At 39.6% G+C, this 26,077-nt stretch overlaps 1 protein-coding gene across 1 annotated transcript in view; it reads left to right on the top strand.

The window, feature by feature from the left end:
* The window catches only part of LOC308290384 (myelin protein zero-like protein 2), a 66,715-nt gene that overhangs the window by 33,008 nt on the left and 7,630 nt on the right, over positions 1–26,077 (top strand). Inside the window, exon 2 of the mRNA XM_080732191.1 lies at positions 23,393–23,577. Within this exon, the coding sequence (XP_080588317.1) occupies positions 23,393–23,577 (185 nt within the window). The remainder of the gene's footprint in view (positions 1–23,392; positions 23,578–26,077) is intronic.

Genomic DNA, 26,077 nt, shown 5'->3' with positions numbered 1-26,077 from the left:
GCAGCTGCCATAGCTTGCCATACCCAATTGACGCCTCTTTAGCTTAGCTTGGTGAGAAAGGAGGACAGATGCTCCATTTAGTGCAAAACAAACACATCCCAGCAAAACAACCACTATAAGTCACTCGCAAACGTCGCAGTCTGACCAATCCAGCGAGATGGATTGGTCAGACCTTGTACCAGTTCACTGGTACAAGGTCTACTAAAAGGAGATCATGAGATCCATGAAAAGACTAGGCTTATTTCCATAGTAAACCATTGCAGTATCTCATATAACATTGAATGACAGACGGATAGAACACAGTACTATGCAGTAGATATAGTCAGGAAAAAAGGGGGAAATAAAAAACAGTATAAAAACATACAGTAGGTAAATACAAAGAAGGGATTGATTGATTGATTGATTGATTGATTGAAGACTTTATTAGAAGTTTGCATAGGAAAAGGTACAGTTTCATGACGGTACAGTTCACTGGTACAAGGTCTACTAAAAGGAGAGCCATGAAAATACTAAGCTCATAGTGCCTTGCTGGGCTATGAGCTTGTAGATCGGCTATTAGGCATCATATGTAAATGGCAGATCTACAAGCTCATAGCGCGGTGCCGGGCTATGAGCTTGTAGATCTGCTATTTTGGAAATATATGTACCTGTGTATATAAAATGTATAGCAAATAATTATATATACCTTATGGTAATTATGTTTTTTTTTTTCATAATTACTCTTACTTGCAGTTGCCTGGTCTGGATTCTAACATGGTGAAGTTTGTCGCAGTTGGCTTGACTTTGTCAATACAAACATTTCCATATGAATGTACATCAATTTTTATTTAATTTTATGTATTATGACTTTGAATTGCTCAGGGTAGTTTGACCGTTTTAGTTTGAAGTGACTAAAATGATGATTGCAATGGAACACATCTACAACTATACTGAAGTGAAACAGCAATGTAAAGTTTTTTTTTGTTATCTTTATCAGAGTTTTTATCTTTATTTTTGAGATGTCTGATGTCTAACTGAAGGCTTGAATAAAAAATCCCAGGTCAAAACACAGTGGATTCTACTCTGTCTCTCCTTCATCCTGGGAAGATGAAAAAAGAGCCTCTGTCAGTCTCCTGGCTTCTTCCACTTTCCTGCCTTATAACTAGACCACGGTACAACTTTTTTTAACTTTTTTTTTTACATTATTATGGCCTGCACCCTGTTCTTCATTTAGAGGTACTGTGTGTTCTTGTACCATTTACCAATTTGTTTCTAGGGCTTCTGAAAGTTTTTTTCCTTTGACCTCAATTATCTCAGAAAGTAAATTTCTGATGCTCCTTTTTCATCTGTACAGCTTTCGCTCTCCCTCAGGTTTCTCCACAGCAGAACACCACAGCAGGACGAAATTTTTATGGTGAAAGCTAAGGTTCCGACTCTATATTCTCTGAAATTTTTGTCAATTTTCGTACATCCTACCATTTTCAATTTATTCCGTCAAAAATGAATGGCCGTCTATGGTGGCAAGGGTTTTACCCTTAAAACCCTTAACATTGTGGCAGTCAAAGTGTTAATGTGAAACATTGTTTTCTCACTCAATTGTAAACAAACCAACATACAGTTTAAGTGTATATAGAGGGTATCTGCACATTTCTAAAGTGCCAATTTAAGGTCTTATACATGTAAAATGACAAATTAAACATTGGCCAAATTGGCAAATATTAGAGGCTGAAATTGTGAAAAAAATAGCTGATCTACATGCTCACACCGCCTCGCGTTGTGAGCATTCACAATAGAAACGTCTCAAAATATAATGCCTCAACTCTTAGTGCTCGTCAGGGTGGGGGGTCCCTGTTAAATATCAGTATTTTGGGGGTTGCGGCCTGAAAAGGTTGAGAACCACTGATCTAGACTGCACTCTGTGGTGGAGGGCTTGGAGCTCTAAACTAGACTACACTCAGAGTGTTTTGCGTTTGGTAGTTGGGCTTCTGTTTGTGCACAGAGTCCCTGGGCCACAGTACTTGCACGCTCTGCTTGAGCAAGTAATACTTGTCGAAAGTTAGGAACCAAATGTACACTGTCAGAGTTATGAGTATCTGTGGGCCTAATGCATACCAAACTTGGGGTCCTGGACATTTAAAAAGTTTCAGAACCATCTTAACTCACAAAAAGTAGGTCACAGCGAGATGTACCTTATTTTTATCCTCTCCTCTCCTCTCCATCTCTGCTCATAGCTGTGTCTTAATAAGCTGTGAAGTCTCTCTCTCTCTCTCTCTCTCTCTCTCTCTCTCTCTCTCTCTCTCTCTCTCTCTGGACTCTGGGCGTGGTCATCAGGATATCCACAAGTAAACAGGGCAGCCACTCACATAAACAGAGGGATGGATGGATGGATGGATGGATGGATGGATGGATGGATGGATGGAGGGATGGATGGATGGATGGATGGATGGATGGATGGATGGAGGGATGGATGGAGGGATGGATGGATGGATGGATGGATGGATGGATGGATTTTTTCCTCAGTCCTTTTTCAAACATTTTGAGACGTATGCATAACAGCAAGTGTCTCAATCAGTGGGTCGGGACTCTAAAGTAGGTCAGGGGATGTTTTGAATGGAGGACTATTAGTGCATTCTGACCTCTGTAGCAGCGTTATGTCATGTTGAGACTGTTTCTCTGCTCCTGGTTCCATTCTACAAGCTCACAACGCGTCGCAGTGAGCTTGTAGATCTGCTATTTCCACTATTTCTGACATTTTTCAACATTCACGATTATGACGATTATGACAAAATAATTGCGATAATGTCAAATAATCACGATTAGATGATTATGTAATAATTGTGACAGCCCTAGTGATAGCAGAGGGTCTGACATCTGGACTACCTCTGGGTTAGAGGTTAACTGGTTAACCCATCAGTGATGTTATCTGTCTCACAGAATGGTTCAAATGTGAACCCTGCAGCACAGATAGATATGAGACTCCTTCATCCCCAGGGCCATTAGATTATGTAATGAAGTACTGGGGGGGGGGGGGGGGCTAGTTAAATCTATTTTTGAAGCGGTGAAAGCCTTCCAAGGAGTGGCTTTGTGTGTCCCATGTTGTCCATATATGGTCATTTCAGTCCAGAATTAAGAGTTTTTTTCAAAAACAAAATGTGTGTCCCATGTCCATATATGGTCATTTCAGTCCAGAATGAACAGGTTTTATCAAAAACAAAATGTCTGTCACCTCATGTCCATATATGGTCATTTCAGTCCAGAATGAACAGGTTTTATCAAAAACAAAATGTCTGTCACCTCATGTCCATATATGGTCATTTCAGTCCAGAATGAACAGGTTTTATCTGTCCCGTACGTCCAGAATATGTGTGTAGTGTCCGTCCCGGTCTGATGATTGGATACTTTGAGGATTGGTCTAGCTTCACATGACAATTCGGCCCTCCAGATAAAATCATTCATTCATTCATTCATTCAGAATATAAAGAATGTATAGATCACAGAGTTCATAACTCTAGAACACATAGAATAACAGTTCACCGCTACACTTCGAACCGAGGTTTGATTTTTATTTTATTTTTGATAAGATAGTTATAGCTGTGTTATAGCTCTTGAACCTTTTTGTTTTATTTTTCGCTTTTTTTTTTACTTGAGTTCTTATACATTTAATATATATATATCTATATATATCTATATATATATATATATATTACTATGGTCTTTTTTTCCATTGATGTAATGCTTCTTTTTATTGATAACCTGTATGAATGTGTTGCACTGGAGCTGATAATTTCCTTCAGGATTAATAAAGTATCTATCTACCTCAGGGGGGATATTTCAGTTCCATGTAGGTTTTTGCCCAAAAAAAAGCCGATCTACAACTCCTAGCGTTGAGACGCGTTGTGAGCTTGTAGATTTTTTTTAAGGAAAATGTTCCTCCCCAGGATAATGGGTGTTGGGAATATTTTGATTATCGCGATAATATCATAAATCACAATTATCCCTGGTCACAATAATCGTGATATGACATTTCCTTAACGTCCCATTCCTACCAGAGGGTGGAGGGACTTCAGTCTGTTGCAGATCGACTAGGACCTCTAGGGGTGGGCAATATAATCAATATGGCAATACATCGCGATAGTTTATTTGCCAATACTGTATCGACGATACCTCAGGCCATAGTATCGCGATACTTTGAGGAAAATAAAATATGTTCCCATGCATAGGAACCAATGGTAGAAGTCCGGTCCTGACACTCCACTGCCTCTAGATGTCGCTGTACTATAGTAGCTACTTCCCCTTCCCACGGTTCAGTGAGTGAGGTCTCTCCAGAAAATGGCTGAGAACGACGAAAACAATATTGGAGCAGCGCCTTCAGCTTTTAAAGCTGATATATCGCAATAGTATCGCAATAGTATCGCAAAGATTCGCAATATATCGTGATACTATTGCATCGTGACGCAAGTGTCGTGATACGTATTGCATCGCAAGATTCTTGCCAATATCCACCCCTAATGACCTCGTATTGCGACGCGCTGTGAGATTATGTGAAAGTACTGAATATAGAGCATAAGTGATATGTGATATAGTACTTTATTGTCAGTTCACACTGTAATTTGTCTTGCCACACAGCAGCCACGTATGCGAAACATATATACAAACATTTCACACAAGGCAAAAACAAGACAGGTTTACATACATAAGGATAATATAGACAAGAGCAGTGTCCAACCACCAAGCCTACCTATGGCCAAACTCCTGATTAAGCCTTAAAGTCGACGGATGGACAAAGGACCTTTTTAGTCTGACCTTATTGTATTCTGGAACACCGTATCTCCTTCCTGAAGGCAGCAACCTAAATTCTCTATGCAACACATGGCTACTGTTAGAGGTAATATTTCTATATTCTCTATGCAACACATGGCTACTATTAGAGGTAATATTTATATATTCTCTATGCAACACATGGCTACTATTAGAGGTAATATTTCTTGCCAACCTTAGAATGCTGTTGTCATACGTAGTCGTATTTAGCCTCTGAAGCGGTTGTCCAAATAAGTGGTGAACATGTTTGAAAAACACAGGATCGCATGGTGCGTGTGCGTGTGCGTGTGCGCGTGTGTGTGTGTGTGTGTGTGTTGGGGTACCCAGCTTGTGTGACATGTAAGAAGGGGCGGGGCTCTTAGGAAGGAATGTGCTGCTGTATTTTCTTGTTGACATCTCGCTTAACGACATCCTTCCTCCTCTCCAATTAACACCTGTTAACGAGCGCCGCTAACGAGCACGTTTACACGTCTTGTTTACCGGTATGTACATAATTATATAAGACGCGTTATGAGTGTAATATCACATGTTTATTTTAATGACCTATTAATATCTGAACTGCACTCTGAAAGGTCAGGGATCTAATTTCAGATTCATTGGAAGTCGTCACAAATGTGAGATATATTTATTTTTATTAAATAATTTAAAACGTTAGGTTTATGATTTCAACGCCGCACCATCGTAGGTTCTGCTACCGTTACTGTATTTACCATATTCACTCAGTGGTGTAAAGTAATTATAAGTACATTTTCTTCAGTATTTCCAATGTTCAATACTTCTACTCCACTACATCTCAGAGACACTTATTGCACTTTTCTCTAGTTTTTGTCGCATTCCTATTTGTGTCTCCTCTTTGTGTCTCCATAGGTTTTCGGGCATCTCTTTACTGGGCCTGTAGAGCACAGTTAGAGCCCAGTTAGGGCCCAGTTAGCCCAGTTAGGGCCCAGTTAGGGCCCAGTTAGCCCATTTAGGGCCCAGTTAGGGCCCAGTTAGGGCCAGGCCTTGATTTTCAGGCCCGTTGAGAACCCCTAAGCCAGACACATGTGCTCTCATCAAAGCCACCTGAGCAGCCTTCAGCAGGATGAAGATGTACAATGTGACTGAACATACGCAATCATGTGACGGTGTCACTCAAAAGGAACAGTCTTAAATGAATCAATTGTGATTAGTTAAATTAAAGTATTCTCTGGTGGTACACAGCCATCCAGTAGTTGGTAGTATCCAGTTTAGATTACAGTAAAATTAACCCTTCTCTATGATTCACCTGAACATCACTGAAATCCATACACTACCAATCCAGTTTAGATTACAGTAAATTCACCTAAACGTCAGTACTGAAATCCATGCGTAATAAATAATATCAATCCATTATTATTATAAGGAATATTATTTGTGGGTGAAAAACTAATTGTAAAAATGATGAATAATGAGTACGAGTGAGTACGAGGATTTGAGGCATTCACAGCTGTGAGAGCCAGCTAGTCTGACTCCTCTCCTCTCCTCTCCTCTCCTCCTCTCCACTCCTCTCCTCTCCTCTCCTCTCCTCTGAAGATGCTTATATCACATACAGTTGACACCCATGTCTGGAAGCTGGCACTTTGCTGTTGAACACACACACACACACACGCGCGCAGCGCGCACACACACACACACACACACACACACACACACACACACACACACACACACACACACACACACACACACACACACACACACACACCGTGTTTCATCACTTATTACTGTTGTTCTATATTCCTTTGACCTTTTGACCTTGTCAGACTAAATGTAAAGCCGTCCTCCCAGCATGCATCTGTGAAATGCTATGTTCAGAGCAAACAACACCACATGAAATGTGAATGCAGGGAAAACCACAGAATGAACTTACATTAAAATGGAACAATCCTATTTATTCAAATTGCCCCGAGGATGGCTGGACCTCACAAACCTAACATCCAGACTTGCTCCGATCAGGCACCAAAAAACTGGTCCAAAGGTCTTTGCACACTGCTGCGTTTTTCGGGACGAATATCGGAGTGAATTTCGGAGCGCACAAATAAAAAAATCAACCTCCCGTTATGTCAGTCACGTTTGCACACTGCCACCCGTTTCGTATTTATTTTCGGACCAGGGTTGATTTTTTCCGATTTTCGCAACTGTCACCACTGCCCTTGCTCTCTCTCTCCTCTCTCTCTCCTTGGCCAGAAAAATGCTTTCGAGGATTTCGAATTTCCAAAACGCAATGAGAAAACGCAGTGCAGTGTGCAACCAGCTCAACACCAGAATAGAGGGAATGTGCAAGCGTGAAGTGAATGGTAAATCGAGTGGCAAAGTGAGTTTAACGTTGTTTAATGCAGTGGTCCTCAACCTTTTCAGGCCGTGACCCCCAAAATAAACACATTTTAACTGGGGACCCCCCCCCACCCTTATGAACACTAAGAGTTGAGGCATTACATTTTGTATAACACGGTTATATTGTGAAAATAGCAGATCTACATGCTCACAACGGCTATTTTCACAATTTCTGCCTCTAATATTTGACAATTTGACCAATGTTTAATTTGTCATTTTAGAGGTATTAAAAAGTCCTTAAATTGTCACTTTATAAATGTGCAGATACCCTCTATACACTTAAACTTTATGTTGGATTGTTTACTGTTCAGCGATAAAACAATGTTGAACATTAAGTTAATCATCTGGGGACCCCCAAAAATAATTTCCCGACCCACAGGTCGAGAACCCCTGGTTTAATGCAATCGGATTGGACTTTTCTGTTTGGATGTTTGGGCTGTCAAGTCCAGAAAGTAGTTTTTTGCCACTCAGTAGGCGTTCCTGCATAACCTCCGGGTATGATGATGATGCGTTTTGAGCTTGTAGATCAGCTATTTTTGCATTTTTCTTTTTTTTAATGGAATCCTTAATTATTTTTAGTAATCTTTTTATTGGAATCCTGAAAAGTAACACTTGTATTTAATTTCAAATGCATGTATATGTTCTAATGTTAATTTTATGAACTTAAATACAAATACTTTGGACATGAAAAAGACTAGTACAAGTCATTAAGATACTAATATAGACTGAAGTAATTAATGCGTCTCATGTTTGCATGTTTGGAATTGTAACAGCTGAAATCAGTACTATATCAGTATTCCAATATTAACCTGTGGGCCACATTAAGTGAACTATATCATGATACACGATTTTATACGATTCCTTTTTCACGTTGGTTTTTATGGTTATTTTTCAAGTTACTTGACAAAAACTAGACTCTCTGAGTTCCTTTTGGGAGGTCTAAATTGAACTTTACAAGTAGAAGTATGTAACTCTGACCGTATACAAATGAAACCAATTGGACCCTTACGGGTCCATTTGGTTTCATTTGTATACTGTCAGAGTTGAGTGGAGACCTTGACATTTTAAAGTTTGGGAACTACTGATTTAGACCAAAATGCAGGTTTAAATTGAATTCTGCAACAAATCTCTGTATTAACGATTAAACAGGATTTTTTTACAAGGCTCTCTCAATTGTATCACGATACATACGATACCTCTGAAAAGGAATATCGTGGAGACATTTTATCGTCTCAACGATAATTATCACCATATCGCCCACCCCTAATGTGAAGGCAGCGTAGAACTATCCAAGTCTAGTCTGATTAAACTGAACAGTACATTAGTCAGTCCTGTAGTTTCTGATTAAAATGAACAGTACATTAGTCAGTCCTGTAGTTTCTGATTAAAATGAACAGTACATTAGTCAGTCCTGTAGTTTCTGATTAAAATGAACAGTACATTAGTCAGTCCTCTAGTTTCTGATTAAACTGAACAGTACATTAGTCAGTCCTCTAGTTTCTGATTAAAATGAACAGTACATTAGTCAGTCCTGTAGTTTCTGATTAAAATGAACAGTACATTAGTCAGTCCTGTAGTTTCTGATTAAAATGAACAGTACATTAGTCAGTCCTGTAGTTTCTGATTAAAATGAACAGTGCATTAGTCAGTCCTGTAGTTTCTGATTAAACTGAACAGTACATTAGTCAGTCCTCTAGTTTCTGATTAAAATGAACAGTGCATTAGTCAGTCCTGTAGTTTCTGATTAAACTGAACAGTGCATTAGTCAGTCCTGTAGTTTCTGATTAAAATGAACAGTGCATTAGTCAGTCCTGTAGTTTCTGATTAAAATGAACAGTACATTAGTCAGTCCTGTAGTTTCTGATTAAACTGAACAGTGCATTAGTCAGTCCTGTAGTTTCTGATTAAAATGAACAGTACATTAGTCAGTCCTGTAGTTTCTGATTAAAATGAACAGTGCATTAGTCAGTCCTGTAGTTTCTGATTAAAATGAACAGTACATTAGTCAGTCCTGTAGTTTCTGATTAAAATGAACAGTGCATTAGTCAGTCCTGTAGTTTCTGATTAAAATGAACAGTGCATTAGTCAGTCCTGTAGTTTCTGATTAAACTGAACAGTGCATTAGTCAGTCCTGTAGTTTCTGATTAAAATGAACAGTGCATTAGTCAGTCCTCTAGTTTCTGATTAAACTGAACAGTGCATTAGTCAGTCCTGTAGTTTCTGATTAAAATGAACAGTGCATTAGTCAGTCCTCTAGTTTCTGATTAAAATGAACAGTACATTAGTCAGTCCTGTAGTTTCTGATTAAAATGAACAGTACATTAGTCAGTCCTGTAGTTTCTGATTAAAATGAACAGTGCATTAGTCAGTCCTCTAGTTTCTGATTAAACTGAACAGTACATTAGTCAGTCCTCTAGTTTCTGATTAAAATGAACAGTACATTAGTCAGTCCTGTAGTTTCTGATTAAAATGAACAGTACATTAGTCAGTCCTGTAGTTTCTGATTAAAATGAACAGTGCATTAGTCAGTCCTCTAGTTTCTGATTAAAATGAACAGTGCATTAGTCAGTCCTGTAGTTTCTGATTAAAATGAACAGTGCATTAGTCAGTCCTGTAGTTTCTGATTAAAATGAACAGTACATTAGTCAGTCCTGTAGTTTCTGATTAAACTGAACAGTGCATTAGTCAGTCCTGTAGTTTCTGATTAAAATGAACAGTGCATTAGTCAGTCCTGTAGTTTCTGATTAAACTGAACAGTGCATTAGTCAGTCCTGTAGTTTCTGATTAAAATGAACAGTGCATTAGTCAGTCCTGTAGTTTCTGATTAAAATGAACAGTGCATTAGTCAGTCCTGTAGTTTCTGATTAAAATGAACAGTGCATTAGTCAGTCCTGTAGTTTCTGATTAAACTGAACAGTACATTAGTCAGTCCTCTAGTTTCTGATTAAAATGAACAGTGCATTAGTCAGTCCTGTAGTTTCTGATTAAACTGAACAGTGCATTAGTCAGTCCTGTAGTTTCTGATTAAAATGAACAGTGCATTAGTCAGTCCTGTAGTTTCTGATTAAACTGAACAGTGCATTAGTCAGTCCTGTAGTTTCTGATTAAAATGAACAGTGCATTAGTCAGTCCTGTAGTTTCTGATTAAAATGAACAGTGCATTAGTCAGTCCTGTAGTTTCTGATTAAAATGAACAGTGCATTAGTCAGTCCTGTAGTTTCTGATTAAAATGAACAGTGCATTAGTCAGTCCTGTAGTTTCTGATTAAACTGAACAGTACATTAGTCAGTCCTGTAGTTTCTGATTAAACTGAACAGTGCATTAGTCAGTCCTGTAGTTTCTGATTAAAATGAACAGTGCATTAGTCAGTCCTGTAGTTTCTGATTAAAATGAACAGTGCATTAGTCAGTCCTGTAGTTTCTGATTAAACTGAACAGTACATTAGTCAGTCCTGTAGTTTCTGATTAAAATGAACAGTGCATTAGTCAGTCCTCTAGTTTCTGATTAAAATGAACAGTGCATTAGTCAGTCCTGTAGTTTCTGATTAAACTGAACAGTACATTAGTCAGTCCTGTAGTTTCTGATTAAAATGAACAGTGCATTAGTCAGTCCTGTAGTTTCTGATTAAACTGAACAGTACATTAGTCAGTCCTGTAGTTTCTGATTAAAATGAACAGTGCATTAGTCAGTCCTGTAGTTTCTGATTAAACTGAACAGTACATTAGTCAGTCCTGTAGTTTCTGATTAAAATGAACAGTGCATTAGTCAGTCCTCTAGTTTCTGATTAAAATGAACAGTGCATTAGTCAGTCCTCTAGTTTCTGATTAAAATGAACAGTACATTAGTCAGTCCTGTAGTTTCTGATTAAAATGAACAGTACATTAGTCAGTCCTGTAGTTTCTGATTAAAATGAACAGTGCATTAGTCAGTCCTCTAGTTTCTGATTAAACTGAACAGTACATTAGTCAGTCCTCTAGTTTCTGATTAAAATGAACAGTACATTAGTCAGTCCTCTAGTTTCTGATTAAACTGAACAGTGCATTAGTCAGTCCTGTAGTTTCTGATTAAAATGAACAGTACATTAGTCAGTCCTCTAGTTTCTGATTAAAATGAACAGTGCATTAGTCAGTCCTGTAGTTTCTGATTAAAATGAACAGTGCATTAGTCAGTCCTCTAGTTTCTGATTAAAATGAACAGTGCATTAGTCAGTCCTGTAGTTTCTGATTAAAATGAACAGTGCATTAGTCAGTCCTGTAGTTTCTGATTAAAATGAACAGTACATTAGTCAGTCCTGTAGTTTCTGATTAAAATGAACAGTACATTAGTCAGTCCTGTAGTTTCTGATTAAACTGAACAGTACATTAGTCAGTCCTGTAGTTTCTGATTAAACTGAACAGTGCATTAGTCAGTCCTGTAGTTTCTGATTAAAATGAACAGTGCATTAGTCAGTCCTGTAGTTTCTGATTAAACTGAACAGTGCATTAGTCAGTCCTGTAGTTTCTGATTAAAATGAACAGTGCATTAGTCAGTCCTGTAGTTTCTGATTAAAATGAACAGTGCATTAGTCAGTCCTGTAGTTTCTGATTAAAATGAACAGTGCATTAGTCAGTCCTGTAGTTTCTGATTAAAATGAACAGTGCATTAGTCAGTCCTGTAGTTTCTGATTAAAATGAACAGTGCATTAGTCAGTCCTGTAGTTTCTGATTAAAATGAACAGTGCATTAGTCAGTCCTGTAGTTTCTGATTAAAATGAACAGTGCATTAGTCAGTCCTGTAGTTTCTGATTAAAATGAACAGTGCATTAGTCAGTCCTGTAGTTTCTGATTAAAATGAACAGTGCATTAGTCAGTCCTGTAGTTTCTGATTAAAATGAACAGTGCATTAGTCAACAGTCCTGTTTCTGAATAAACTGAACAGTGCATTAGTCAACAGTCCTGTAGTTTCTGAATAAACTGAACAGTGCATTAGTCAACAGTCCTGTAGTTTCTGAATAAACTGAACAGTGCATTAGTCAGTCATGTAGTTTCTGATTAAAATGAACAGTTTGCATGTTCTCCCCATATCCTTTAGGGTAGGTACCTTCACAAAAAAACATGCAGTAATCCTGGTCTCTATACTGCCTCCCCCTGGCCAGCCAGGGTGCCTGATGGAGGAGAAAAGGAACTGGTTGGAATAACGTGTTCCTTCCACGTGCTATGTCTTATGGGGAAACTCCCCCCTCCCCCCTTTCAGGGGATAAGAAGCAGCTTGAACTCCCCGTGCGTAGAAGGAAGCATGAGCTCAGTTCAGGGCTCTGCCCAGGTTGGCAGAGGGAGAGCAGAGCCCAGGATTACAGCTTAGGCAACTGGCACTGGGTGAAAGAAATGGGTTAAAATAATAATACAACATATTATTGTTACCCGTAACTCTAAAAACAGCCTCTTGCAAAGTCAGACTTTGTGCCTCAACTGCAGGTCATTTTTTCCCTTTTTTTCTAACCCTTGTACTTTCAACCAAATCAACAGTTCGTAGGAACAGGAAACTTCAAACGGTTCCTTTAGAAAATACTTCTTTTCATTCCTCGCCATCTGAATGTCAGAAGGCCTTCATTAATAATATTTGCATTAGACTTTGCCTTCCCCAAAACACAGGAAACAGAAAGGGGACAGAGAGAGAGAGAGAATTTCATAACCAAACTGTAAGAAAAGAACAGAAAAACAATGCTAGCGGTTCATTAACATGTGACGCACGCATCGACCATGCTATCTCTCATCTGTGCATCCTAACACACAGCGTTCACCACTCCCATAAGCACCATTTCCTCTCCTCATCCATCTTTACGTCTAGAAGCGCACACAACCAGTCCGACTGGAACTAAAGACACTCACATAAACAAACCACCACTTAAAGAAGCACCATTTAGACTTCTGTCGTGCCGCGGTGTCGCTCGCCCGGAGAGAGGGGGAGGGGGGGGGAGGGGGGAGGGGGGGGGGGGGAGCAGATCTGCAAGCTCACAGCGCGTTAAGCTCACAGCGCGTTGCGTTTGCGACGCGCTGTGAGCTTGTAGATCTGCTTTTTTTCCCCGGGTGCGTGACAACCAGACCATAATATGATGGAACGGTAATTAGTCATTACTCTACTCTTGTCTGTCACACACTCACGCACGTGCGCACATACAGGCTCACACACACACTCATGGGCGCGTGCATGTGTACACACACACACACACACACACACACACACACACACACACACACACACACACTCATGGGCGCGTGCACGTGTACACACACACTCGCATACAGGCACAGGCGTGTGCATGTGTGTAACAACGGGGCCATATATGATGGAGCGGTAATTAGTCATTACTCCACTCTTGTCTGTCACGCACTCGCGCACGTGCGCACATACAGGCTCACGCACACACTCATGGGCGCGTGCATGTGTGTACACACACACACACACACGCACACACACAGATTTCATCAGGACCATTTAAAACACATTAGGCTGGTTGTCAGTGACTCTCTGATGAGAGAGCTGCCTGTCTGTCTGCTGGCTTTTAGGGGGAGGGGGGGACCCCCCCTGTTCCTCCCCCGCCCCACAGGAAACCCTCTGCTCTCCTGATAAGAACCCAAACCAAACCCTCCGTCTGGAAGAGGAGCCAAGAAGCTCTGCTGTTTTCTCAGCTAAACGTTTCATACTAGCCTCCATGCTAACTCACTGTTGGTCCAATGATCTCACCACACCGACCCCAGCCTTTATAGACTGGCCAGAACTTTGTTTTCTGTGTGTGTGTGTGTGTGTGTGTGTGTGTGTGTGTGTGTGCGTGTGCGTGTGCGTGTGTGCGTGCGTGCGTGCGTGCGTGCCCTTGCATTTTATGTTGAATGCTGGCATGCTCGTTGGTGTGTGTTTTGTTAAAGTTGGCATCGTACTCGTTGGCTCATTCACCTCAGAGCTGGTAAGACTCTTTGATGACCCCCCCCCCCCCCCCCCCCCCCAGGGGTGGGCGATATGGTGATCAATAATCGTTTGATCAATATCATATGCCTTTTCAGCGAGATATATATATGGTGATCCAATGAGGGAGCTTTATAAAAACATCCTGTTGAATTGTTAATACGAAGATTCTTTGCAGAATTCATTTAAACCTGCATTTTGGTCTAAATCAGTAGTTCTCAAACTTTAAAATGTCAAGGTCTCCCCTTAACCTTACGGGTCCATTTGGTTTCATTTGTATACTGTCAGAGTTACATACTTGTAAGGGTCAATTTAGACCTCCCAAAAGGAACCCAGAGAGTCCCTGGACCCCACTTTGAGGACCACTGGTCTAAATGGTCTGTTACTCCTTTTTCTTTTAGTTGTTGTTACCTTGTAGGTGGTTGTTCTGTTAAGTAACTTGAAAAATAACTATGAAAAACAACATGAAAAATAATCGTGATAAGATTGTGTATCGTGATACAGCTTGGGAAAATATTGTGATAATGTACTTCTCCATATGGCCCACCCCTACTCCCCCGAGGTGGGCGAGGCAGGTGAGGTGAGTTGGTGATAAATGTTTGTATTTATTTACAACTAAAGAGGATCCTGCACATCTAAAAACCCTGTAGGAGCTGACAGTCTATAGATCAGTGGTTCTCAACATTTTCAGACCCCCCCCCCCCCCCACCCTGACTAAGAGTTGAGGCATTACATTTTGTATAACACGGTTGCGAGGCATTGTGAGCATGTAGATCTGCTAATTCCTGCCTCAAATATTTGACAATTTTGCCATTGTTTTTATTTGTATTAATCCAGTGGTTCCCAAACTTTTTTCCTTTCTTACATCTGACTAAAGCTGAGAGTGATGACGTGTCCACGTTTCTAGAAGTACTATTTCTTTGGGGAAAAGTTGTGAATATTTTTGTACTATTTTTAGTACTGGCATAATAACTACATAGTTATGATAGGTTGGAAGTGGATGAAAGCAAGTTATGATTTAGTGCAGCAGTTCTGGAATGTCGGACTCAAACCCCTCCCCCCTCCCCCTCTCCTCTGTAATCTTTGGCGTCCTGCCAAGGGGGCCCCAGACCTCAGATTGGGAAACAGTAGCATAAACAAAAGCACTTGTTCCATATATTGTATAATATTATATATACATAGTCTGTTCCATATATCATATAATATTATATATACATAGTCTGTTCCATATATCATATAATATTATATATACATAGTCTGTTCCATATATCATATAATATTATATATACATAGTCTGTTCCATATATCATATAATATTATATATACATAGTCTGTTCCATATATCATATAATATTATATATACATAGTCTGTTCCATATATCATATAATATTATATATACATAGTCTGTTCCATATATCATATAATATTATATATACATAGTCTGTTCCATATATATCATATAATATTATATATACATAGTCTGTTCCATATATCATATAATATTATATATACATAGTCTGTTCCATATATCATATAATATTATATATACATAGTCTGTTCCATATATATCATATAATATTATATATACATAGTCTGTTCCATATATCATATAATATTATATATACATAGTCTGTTCCATATATCATATAATATTATATATACATAGTCTGTTCCATATATCATATAATATTATATATACATAGTCTGTTCCATATATCATATAATATTATATATACATAGTCTGTTCCATATATCATATAATATTATATATACATAGTCTGTTCCATATATCATATAATATTATATATACATAGTCTGTTCCATATATTGTATAATATTATATATACATAGTCTGTTCCATATATCATATAATATTATATATACATAGTCTCTTCCATATATCGTATAATATTATATATACATAGTCTGTTCCATATATCATATAATATTATATATACATAGTCTGTTCCATATATCATATAATATTATATAAACATAGTCTGTTCCATATATCATATAATATTATATATACATAGTCTGTTCCATATATCATATAATATTATATATACATAGTCTGTTCCATATATCATATAATATTATATATACATAGTCTGTTCCATATATCGTATAATATTATATATACATAGTCTGTTCCATATATCGTATAATATTATATATACATAGTCTGTTCCATATATCATATAATATTATATATACATAGTCTGTTCCATATATCATATAATATTATATATACATAGTCTGTTCCATATATCATATAATATTATATATACATAGTCTGTTCCATATATCATATAATATTATATATACATAGTCTGTTCCATATATCGTATAATATTATATATACATAGTCTGTTCCATATATCGTATAATATTATATATACATAGTCTGTTCCATATATCGTATAATATTATATATACATAGTCTGTTCCATATATCATATAATATTATATATACATAGTCTGTTCCATATATCGTATAATATTATATATACATAGTCTGTTCCATATATCGTATAATATTATATATACATAGTCTGTTCCATATATATCATATAATATTATATATACATAGTCTGTTCCATATATCATATAATATTATATATACATAGTCTGTTCCATATATCATATAATATTATATATACATAGTCTGTTCCATATATCGTATAATATTATATATACATAGTCTGTTCCATATATCATATAATATTATATATACATAGTCTGTTCCATATATCGTATAATATTATATATACATAGTCTGTTCCATATATCATATAATATTATATATACATAGTCTGTTCCATATATTGTATAATATTATATATACATAGTCTGTTCCATATATCATATAATATTATATATACATAGTCTGTTCCATATATCATATAATATTATATATACATAGTCTGTTCCATATATCATATAATATTATATAAACATAGTCTGTTCCATATATCATATAATATTATATATACATAGTCTGTTCCATATATCATATAATATTATATATACATAGTCTGTTCCATATATCATATAATATTATATATACATAGTCTGGAGAGAACAGCCCTCTGGACAGCTTGGAGAGTCATTGTATACAATGTGTACATGATGTTATTCACTCATTGTTTTATGAGTTTAATGCATATCCAAGCTGTGCATTTATCAGTGTCATAAACACATTGTTTTATATGAGTTTTACCCATTTAGGCCTAGAATTATATAATGCTTTAGCTATTGAAAAATAGCAGATATACTAGTAGATCTTCTATTTTTTTGAAAAGTTGTGAAAATGTGTGCAAATCTTTGAACAAATCTTCGAACATTTGTAACTCAAATTTTGCTTCTGGGTGGTCCCTGGAACTAAATATTTTGAGATGGGTGTCCGTGGCCAAATACACTTCATTTTGGGGGTCCTTCCCATGAAAAGGTTTGAGAACCACTGACATAGTAGTCTCTCAAGAACAGACTAACTGAGCTCCAGTTAAGTGAAAAAGACCTTTACTTTGACGATGGCTGGCCAGATTGCTGACGTAGAAACATGGGTTTTTCAAAAAACCTTAGAAGGATTCAAAAGATACTTATAGATTCAGGTCAATGTTCTAATTTTCATGATTTTTCAAAAATAGCAGATCTACAAGTGAGCTTGTATATCTGCGTGCGTGCGTGCGTGCGTGCGTGCGTGCGTGCGTGCGTGCGTGCGTGCGTCTTAAACAGGTCATAGTACTGACTCTATCCAGCATCAGTCCATCCATCATGTTGTAGACGCAGCAAACAGCTGTCAGTGTCTCTCCTCCATTCCACTCATCTTCATCTTCATCAGATAAAATCTCTGCCTCTTCTCTCAGGACATCGAGGAGGGGGGGGGAACTGTTGCTGCAATGGATCCAATGTAGTTCTTATTTATGTAGTTATTAATAACGACATAATATTAATATCAGTATAGTTATTATTTTATTTAATCACAAAGCTGTTTTTAATACTTTGTTTATAAATCCCACACAGACACACTTTTCAGAACGCTTAAAAAAACAGCTAAATAGCAGATCTACAAGCTCACAACACATTGTGAGCTTGTAGAGCGGCAATTTCCGCGACTTTTGCATAACACTGTTGGCCATTAATTGATGAAAAAATATTCAAGAAAAGTTGAAATATGGATTTTATTTCAACTTTTCTTTACAATGTACCGTACTTGTAATACAGGACATGTGCCTCCTAGCTCTGCTACTGTAGATAATATAATAATAATTATAATATGCTACTGTACTGGACATATATTATTCACAAAGTCCTCGAGTCACTATCAGCTTAGAGCATGGGTTCTTCAACAGGAGGTCCGGGACCCCGTATGAAAATATTACTCCAACACATGAATAATGTCATCTATTGAGACACACACACACACACACACACACACACACACACACACACACACACACACACACACACACACACACACACACACACACACACACACACACACACAGATCAGCTGATCTGGATGAGAACATGTGACAGGGTTATAGCAGGACATCAAATAAACCATGATATTATAATTAATCAACTGATCAATCTGTTTTACTGAGAGAGAGAGAAACCCACCCATCAGGGCCCCCTGGTGGCAGGGAGCCCCCGTTCCATTTGAAACATAATGAACTGACATTATGGGGGTGTGCGTGCGTGCGTGCGTGCGTGCGTGCGTGCGTGCGTGCGTGCGTGCATGCGTGCGTGCGTGCATGCTCGTACCTAAGTGTTCTCTCTCTCTCCCTAGCCACCCACCATATAGAGTCCAGGTCTGTCCTGATGTTCCTTCTCTCTCTCTCTCTCCCTAGCCACCCACCATATAGAGTCCAGGTCTGTCCTGATGTTCCTTCTCTCTCTCTCTCCCTAGCCACCCACCCTATAGAGTCCAGGTCTGTCCTGATGTTCCTTCTCTCTCTCTCTCCCTAGCCACCCACCATATAGAGTCCAGGTCTGTCCTGATGTTCCTTCTCTCTCTCTCTCCCTATAGAGTCCTGGTCTGTCCTGATGTTCCTTCCATTGAAAGGGGAGTTCTTCGTTGCCACTGTCACATTAAAAGCTCTCTCAGTGTGTTAATGTCAGGTCTGTTATGTAAAGTGTCTGGAGACAACTTCTGGAATTGTGTGTGTGTGTGTGTGCGTGTGTGTGTGTGTGTGTGTGTGTGTGTGTGTGTGTGTGTGTGTGTGTGTGTGTGTGTGTGTGTGTGTGTGTGTGTGTGTGTGTGTGTGTGTGTGTGTGTGTGTGTGTGTGTGTGTGTGTGTGTGTGTGTGTTTGCGCCCCGTGCGTGCGTGCGTGCGTGCGTGCATGTGTGTGTTAGTTCCATTTACGATTGTAGTGCATGCATGCTGCCGTGTTGCATTCTGTTCAAGTTTTAGTAAACATGTTTCATTGCAGCCTTGTTGCAGGTGCGAGGCAGGGGTGTTTCTATTGGTTGGTAGTGAACATGGTGTTTCTATTGGTTGGTAGTGAACATGGTGTTTCTATTGGTTGGTAGTGAACATGGTGTTTCTATTGGTTGGTAGTGAACATGGTGTTTCTATTGGTTGGTAGTGAACATGGTGTTTCTATTGGTTGGTAGTGAACACGGTCGTTTCGGTATTGCAGCGTCGTGTTCTGCGGGTGGGAGGGATGCGTCTTTATTTACACTTCTATATTAAATGGTAAATAGTAAATGGTAAACGGTGCCTTTATCTGAGGTGCTTAACAATGTGCATTACAGTCACCCATTCACACACAGCAGAGGAAACCATGCTTGGCACCAACCTGCTCATCAGGAGCAACTAGGGGTTCAGAGTCTTGATCAAGGACACTTTGACACTAACGTTGGGGGGAACCCGGGATCGAACTGGTTCCCAAGCGGCCCGCTCTACCTCCTGAGCCACTGTCTGCCGTCCATGTCAGTAGTAACATGCACGGTGCACTCGGTGCCGCACTGTGAGCTTGTATTTCTGCTGTTTTTTAAACCATTTGAAAATGTTTACAAATCTTTGGAAATATATTCTTTCTGTTCATCCGTAGTAAACATGTTTGTATGTTTCTCTCCATGTCTCAGCCATGTTACAGGTTGGAGCCATGCGTGTTTACATGTCTGTTTAAACATGTATGTTTCTCCATGTCCCAGCCATGTTACAGGTTGGAGCCATGCGTGTTTACATGTCTGTTTAAACATGTATGTTTCTTCATGTCCCAGCCGTGTTACAGGTTGGAGCCATGCGTGTTTACATGTCTGTTTAAACATGTATGTTTCTCTCTATGTCCCAGCCATGTTACAGGTTGGAGCCATGCGTGTTTACATGTCTGTTTAAACATGTATGTTTCTTCATGTCCCAGCCATGTTACAGGTTGGAGCCATGCGTGTTTACATGTCTGTTTAAACATGTATGTTTCTTCATGTCCCAGCCGTGTTACAGGTTGGAGCCATGCGTGTTTACATGTCTGTTTAAACATGTATGTTTCTTCATGTCCCAGCCGTGTTACAGGTTGGAGCCATGCGTGTTTACATGTCTGTTTAAACATGTATGTTTCTCTCTATGTCCCAGCCATGTTACAGGTTGGAGCCATGCGTGTTTACATGTATGTTTAAACATGTATGTTTCTTCATGTCCCAGCCGTGTTACAGGTTGGAGCCATGCGTGTTTACATGTCTGTTTAAACATGTATGTTTCTTCATGTCCCAGCCATGTTACAGGTTGGAGCCATGCGTGTTTACATGTCTGTTTAAACATGTATGTTTCTTCATGTCCCAGCCGTGTTACAGGTTGGAGCCATGCGTGTTTACATGTATGTTTAAACATGTATGTTTCTCTCCATGTCCCAGCCGTGTTACAGGTTGGAGCCATGCGTGTTTACATGTATGTTTAAACATGTATGTTTCTCCATGTCCCAGCCATGTTACAGGTTGGAGCCATGCGTGTTTACATGTATGTTTAAACATGTATGTTTCTCTCCATGTCCCAGCCGTGTTACAGGTTGGAGCCATGCGTGTTTACATGTCTGTTTAAACATGTATGTTTCTTCATGTCCCAGCCGTGTTACAGGTTGGAGCCATGCGTGTTTACATGTCTGTTTAAACATGTATGTTTCTCTCCATGTCCCAGCCGTGTTACAGGTTGGAGCCATGCGTGTTTACATGTCTGTTTAAACATGTATGTTTCTTCATGTCCCAGCCATGTTACAGGTTGGAGCCATGCGTGTTTACATGTCTGTTTAAACATGTATGTTTCTTCATGTCCCAGCCATGTTACAGGTTGGAGCCATGCGTGTTTACATGTCTGTTTAAACATGTATGTTTCTTCATGTCCCAGCCATGTTACAGGTTGGAGCCATGCGTGTTTACATGTATGTTTAAACATGTATGTTTCTCTCCATGTCCCAGCCGTGTTACAGGTTGGAGCCATGCGTGTTTACATGTCTGTTTAAACATGTATGTTTCTTCATGTCCCAGCCATGTTACAGGTTGGAGCCATGCGTGTTTACATGTATGTTTAAACATGTATGTTTCTCTCCATGTCCCAGCCATGTTACAGGTTGGAGCCATGCGTGTTTACATGTATGTTTAAACATGTATGTTTCTCTCCATGTCCCAGCCGTGTTACAGGTTGGAGCCATGCGTGTTTACATGTCTGTTTAAACATGTATGTTTCTTCATGTCCCAGCCATGTTACAGGTTGGAGCCATGCGTGTTTACATGTATGTTTAAACATGTATGTTTCTTCATGTCCCAGCCATGTTACAGGTTGGAGCCATGCGTGTTTACATGTCTGTTTAAACATGTATGTTTCTCTCCATGTCCCAGCCATGTTACAGGTTGGAGCCATGCGTGTTTACATGTCTGTTTAAACATGTATGTTTCTCTTCATGTCCCAGCCGTGTTACAGGTTGGAGCCATGCGTGTTTACATGTCTGTTTAAACATGTATGTTTCTCTTCATGTCCCAGCCGTGTTACAGGTTGGAGCCATGCGTGTTTACATGTCTGTTTAAACATGTATGTTTCTCTTCATGTCCCAGCCATGTTACAGGTTGGAGCCATGCGTGTTTACATGTCTGTTTAAACATGTATGTTTCTTCATGTCCCAGCCGTGTTACAGGTTGGAGCCATGCGTGTTTACATGTCTGTTTAAACATGTATGTTTCTTCATGTCCCAGCCATGTTACAGGTTGGAGCCATGCGTGTTTACATGTATGTTTAAACATGTATGTTTCTCTCCATGTCCCAGCCATGTTACAGGTTGGAGCCATGCGTGTTTACATGTCTGTTTAAACATGTATGTTTCTCCATGTCCCAGCCATGTTACAGGTTGGAGCCATGCGTGTTTACATGTATGTTTAAACATGTATGTTTCTTCATGTCCCAGCCATGTTACAGGTTGGAGCCATGCGTGTTTACATGTCTGTTTAAACATGTATGTTTCTTCATGTCCCAGCCATGTTACAGGTTGGAGCCATGCGTGTTTACATGTATGTTTAAACATGTATGTTTCTTCATGTCCCAGCCATGTTACAGGTTGGAGCCATGCGTGTTTACATGTATGTTTAAACATGTATGTTTCTCCATGTCCCAGCCGTGTTACAGGTTGGAGCCATGCGTGTTTACATGTATGTTTAAACATGTATGTTTCTTCATGTCCCAGCCGTGTTACAGGTTGGAGCCATGCGTGTTTACATGTATGTTTAAACATGTATGTTTCTTCATGTCCCAGCCGTGTTACAGGTTGGAGCCATGCGTGTTTACATGTCTGTTTAAACATGTATGTTTCTTCATGTCCCAGCCATGTTACAGGTTGGAGCCATGCGTGTTTACATGTCTGTTTAAACATGTATGTTTCTTCATGTCCCAGCCATGTTACAGGTTGGAGCCATGCGTGTTTACATGTCTGTTTAAACATGTATGTTTCTCTCCATGTCCCAGCCGTGTTACAGGTTGGAGCCATGCGTGTTTACATGTCTGTTTAAACATGTATGTTTCTTCATGTCCCAGCCATGTTACAGGTTGGAGCCATGCGTGTTTACATGTCTGTTTAAACATGTATGTTTCTTCATGTCCCAGCCATGTTACAGGTTGGAGCCATGCATGTTTACATGTCTGTTTAAACATGTATGTTTCTCCATGTCCCAGCCATGTTACAGGTTGGAGCCATGCGTGTTTACATGTCTGTTTAAACATGTATGTTTCTCTCCCTCTCCCAGCCGTGTTACAGGTTGGAGCCATGCGTGTTTACATGTCTGTTTAAACATGTATGTTTCTCTCCCTCTCCCAGCCGTGTTACAGGTTGGAGCCATGCGTGTTTACACGTCAGGCGAGTTGGAGGCGGTCAACGGGACGGACGTGCGTCTGAAGTGCACCTTCCAGAGCTCCTCCCCCATCAACCCCTCTGCTCTCACCGTGAGCTGGAACTTCAGACCCCTCACCCCCACGGGACGGGAGCCTGGACGGGAGGAGTCTGTGAGTCTGTTTAAATATTATAATATACAACCTCTGTTTAAATGTTATAATATACAACCTCTGTTTAAATATTATAATATACAACCTCTGTTTAAATATTATAATATAAAACCTCTGTTTAAATATTATAATATACAACCTCTGTTTAAATATTTTAATATACAACCTCTGGACAAGAGGAGTCTGTGAGATAAGCGACCGTCAGGTCACAGCGTGATTTTAGGGCAAAATGTGTAGGAGCAGTGTCCAAAAATGTGTTTGAAAAAATTGGCCTGATGGTGGCGCTATATGGGACAGATCCATGTTGATGAAATGAGTGTAGACATACTGTGTACCGATTTGCGTGATTTTAGGGCAAATTCTGTAGGAGCAGTGTCCAAAAATGTGTTTAAAAAAATTGGCCTGAAGGTGGCGCTAAATGAGACAGATCCATGTTGATGACATGAGTGTAGAGCAAGTGTGTACCGATTTGCGTGTTTTTTGGGCAAAAGTTGTAGTAGCAGTGTCCAAAAATGTGTTTTAAAAAATCGGCCTGAAGGTGGCGCTAAATGGGACAGATCCATGTTGAAGAGATAATATACAGAGGAGTCTGTGAAGTGGGGTGTTCACTTCTGGCCTGTCTATGGGAGAAGTGATAACTAACTACCTCCTTCTCTGGCCTCCTGAAAGGTGAGTTTCCACCTGTCTATGGGAGAAGTGATAACTAACTACCTCCTTCTCTGGCCTCCTGAAAGGTGAGTTTTCACCTGTCTATGGGAGAAGTGATAACTAACTACCTCCTTCTCTGGCCTCCTGAAAGGTGAGTTTCCACCTGTCTATGGGAGAAGTGATAACTAACTACCTCCTTCTCTGGCCTCCTGAAAGGTGAGTTTCCACCTGTCTATGGGAGAAGTGATAACTAACTACCTCCTTCTCTGGCCTCCTGAAAGGTGAGTTTTCACCTGTCTATGGGAGAAGTGATAACTAACTACCTCCTTCTCTGGCCTCCTGAAAGGTGAGTTTCCACCTGTCTATGGGAGAAGTGATAACTAACTACCTCCTTCTCTGGCCTCCTGAAAGGTGAGTTTTCACCTGTCTATGGGAGAAGTGATAACTAACTACCTCCTTCTCTGGCCTCCTGAAAGGTGAGTTTTCACCTGTCTATGGGAGAAGTGATAACTAACTACCTCCTTCTCTGGCCTCCTGAAAGGTGAGTTTCCACCTGTCTATGGGTGAAGTGATAACTAACTACCTCCTTCTCTGGCCTCCTGAAAGGTGAGTTTTCAGGGCCGTTTTGAGCAACATGTTTTAAGGGAGGTAGTCAAGGAATTCCACAGTGTTTTGGAGAATTTACCCATATCATCTCCAAATGTGGGCACTGTTTCAGCATGCGGCTGTTGCCGGCGGCAGTAGCAGTGATGTCAGGTATATCAGACGGCCATTGGATAGACAGACATTCGGTCGTTTATTAGTAGGATATTATTGAGCGGTGGTAAACCGCTCCATAGAGTGGCTGTGCGTGTGTTCCTCAGCGTTTTGCCATAGCAAAATGTGTGTGCGTAGCATCATGTTTGTCTATTGATGTCATATGTCGTATGTCTGTAGCCTTTTTCCTCAGCGTTTTGCCATAGCAAAACGTGTGTGTGTAGCATAGCCTGTACGTCCTAGACTCAAATCCTAGCCTGAAGACGTTATGCAAGCACGGCCACCGCTCACTTCACATTGGGTGTGATTTTTATAATATACAGAGGAGTCTGTGAAGTCATTATATTATATTTAAATATCATAATATACAAGCTTTTGTTGCTGTCCAATGAGGAGTGAGTATACAGTACTCCAACATTGTCCTCACATATTTATTTCCTATCAATTATTACATCATGAACTCCATTCATAGAGATTTTATTAGTTTCTGTCACATTTCTAAGGCAATAATGTGATGATTATAATAAATATCCTCATCTGGAAGCGTGCGTGCGTGCGTGCGTGCGTGCGTGCGTGCGTGCGTGCGCGCGCGCGCGTGTGTGTGCATGTGTGTGTGTGCGTGCGTGCGTGTGTGTCTCAGAATAACGCCCCCTCAGCAGAGCCAGAAGCTGGTGACTCATAGAGTTCTCTCTCTGGGGATCATCCAATGACAGCTCTGCTGTGTGTGTGTGTGTGTGTGTGTGTGTGTGTGTGTGTGTGTGTGTGTGTGTGTGTGTGTGTGTGTGCGTGTGCGTGTGCGTGTTGTGTTGTGTTACTGCAGTAAATGTCAGAGATAAACTCAGCTCTGTGTTTCACAATATTTCCTCATAGGACTATAGTTATAGTCAGAACCACACACATACATTATGTGTATATGGACTATAGTTATAGTCAGAACCACACACATACATTATGTGTATATGGACTATAGTTATAGTCAGAACCACACACATACATTATGTGTATATGGACTATAGTTATAGTCAGAACCACACACATACATTATGTGTATATGGACTATAGTTATAGTCAGAACCACACACATACATTATGTGTA

This window comes from Nannobrachium achirus (assembly GCF_963921795.1).
Source record: "Nannobrachium achirus genome assembly, chromosome: 8".
Classification (NCBI taxonomy): Eukaryota; Metazoa; Chordata; class Actinopteri; order Myctophiformes; family Myctophidae; genus Nannobrachium; species Nannobrachium achirus.
This window is presented reverse-complemented; position numbering and strand designations above follow the sequence as displayed.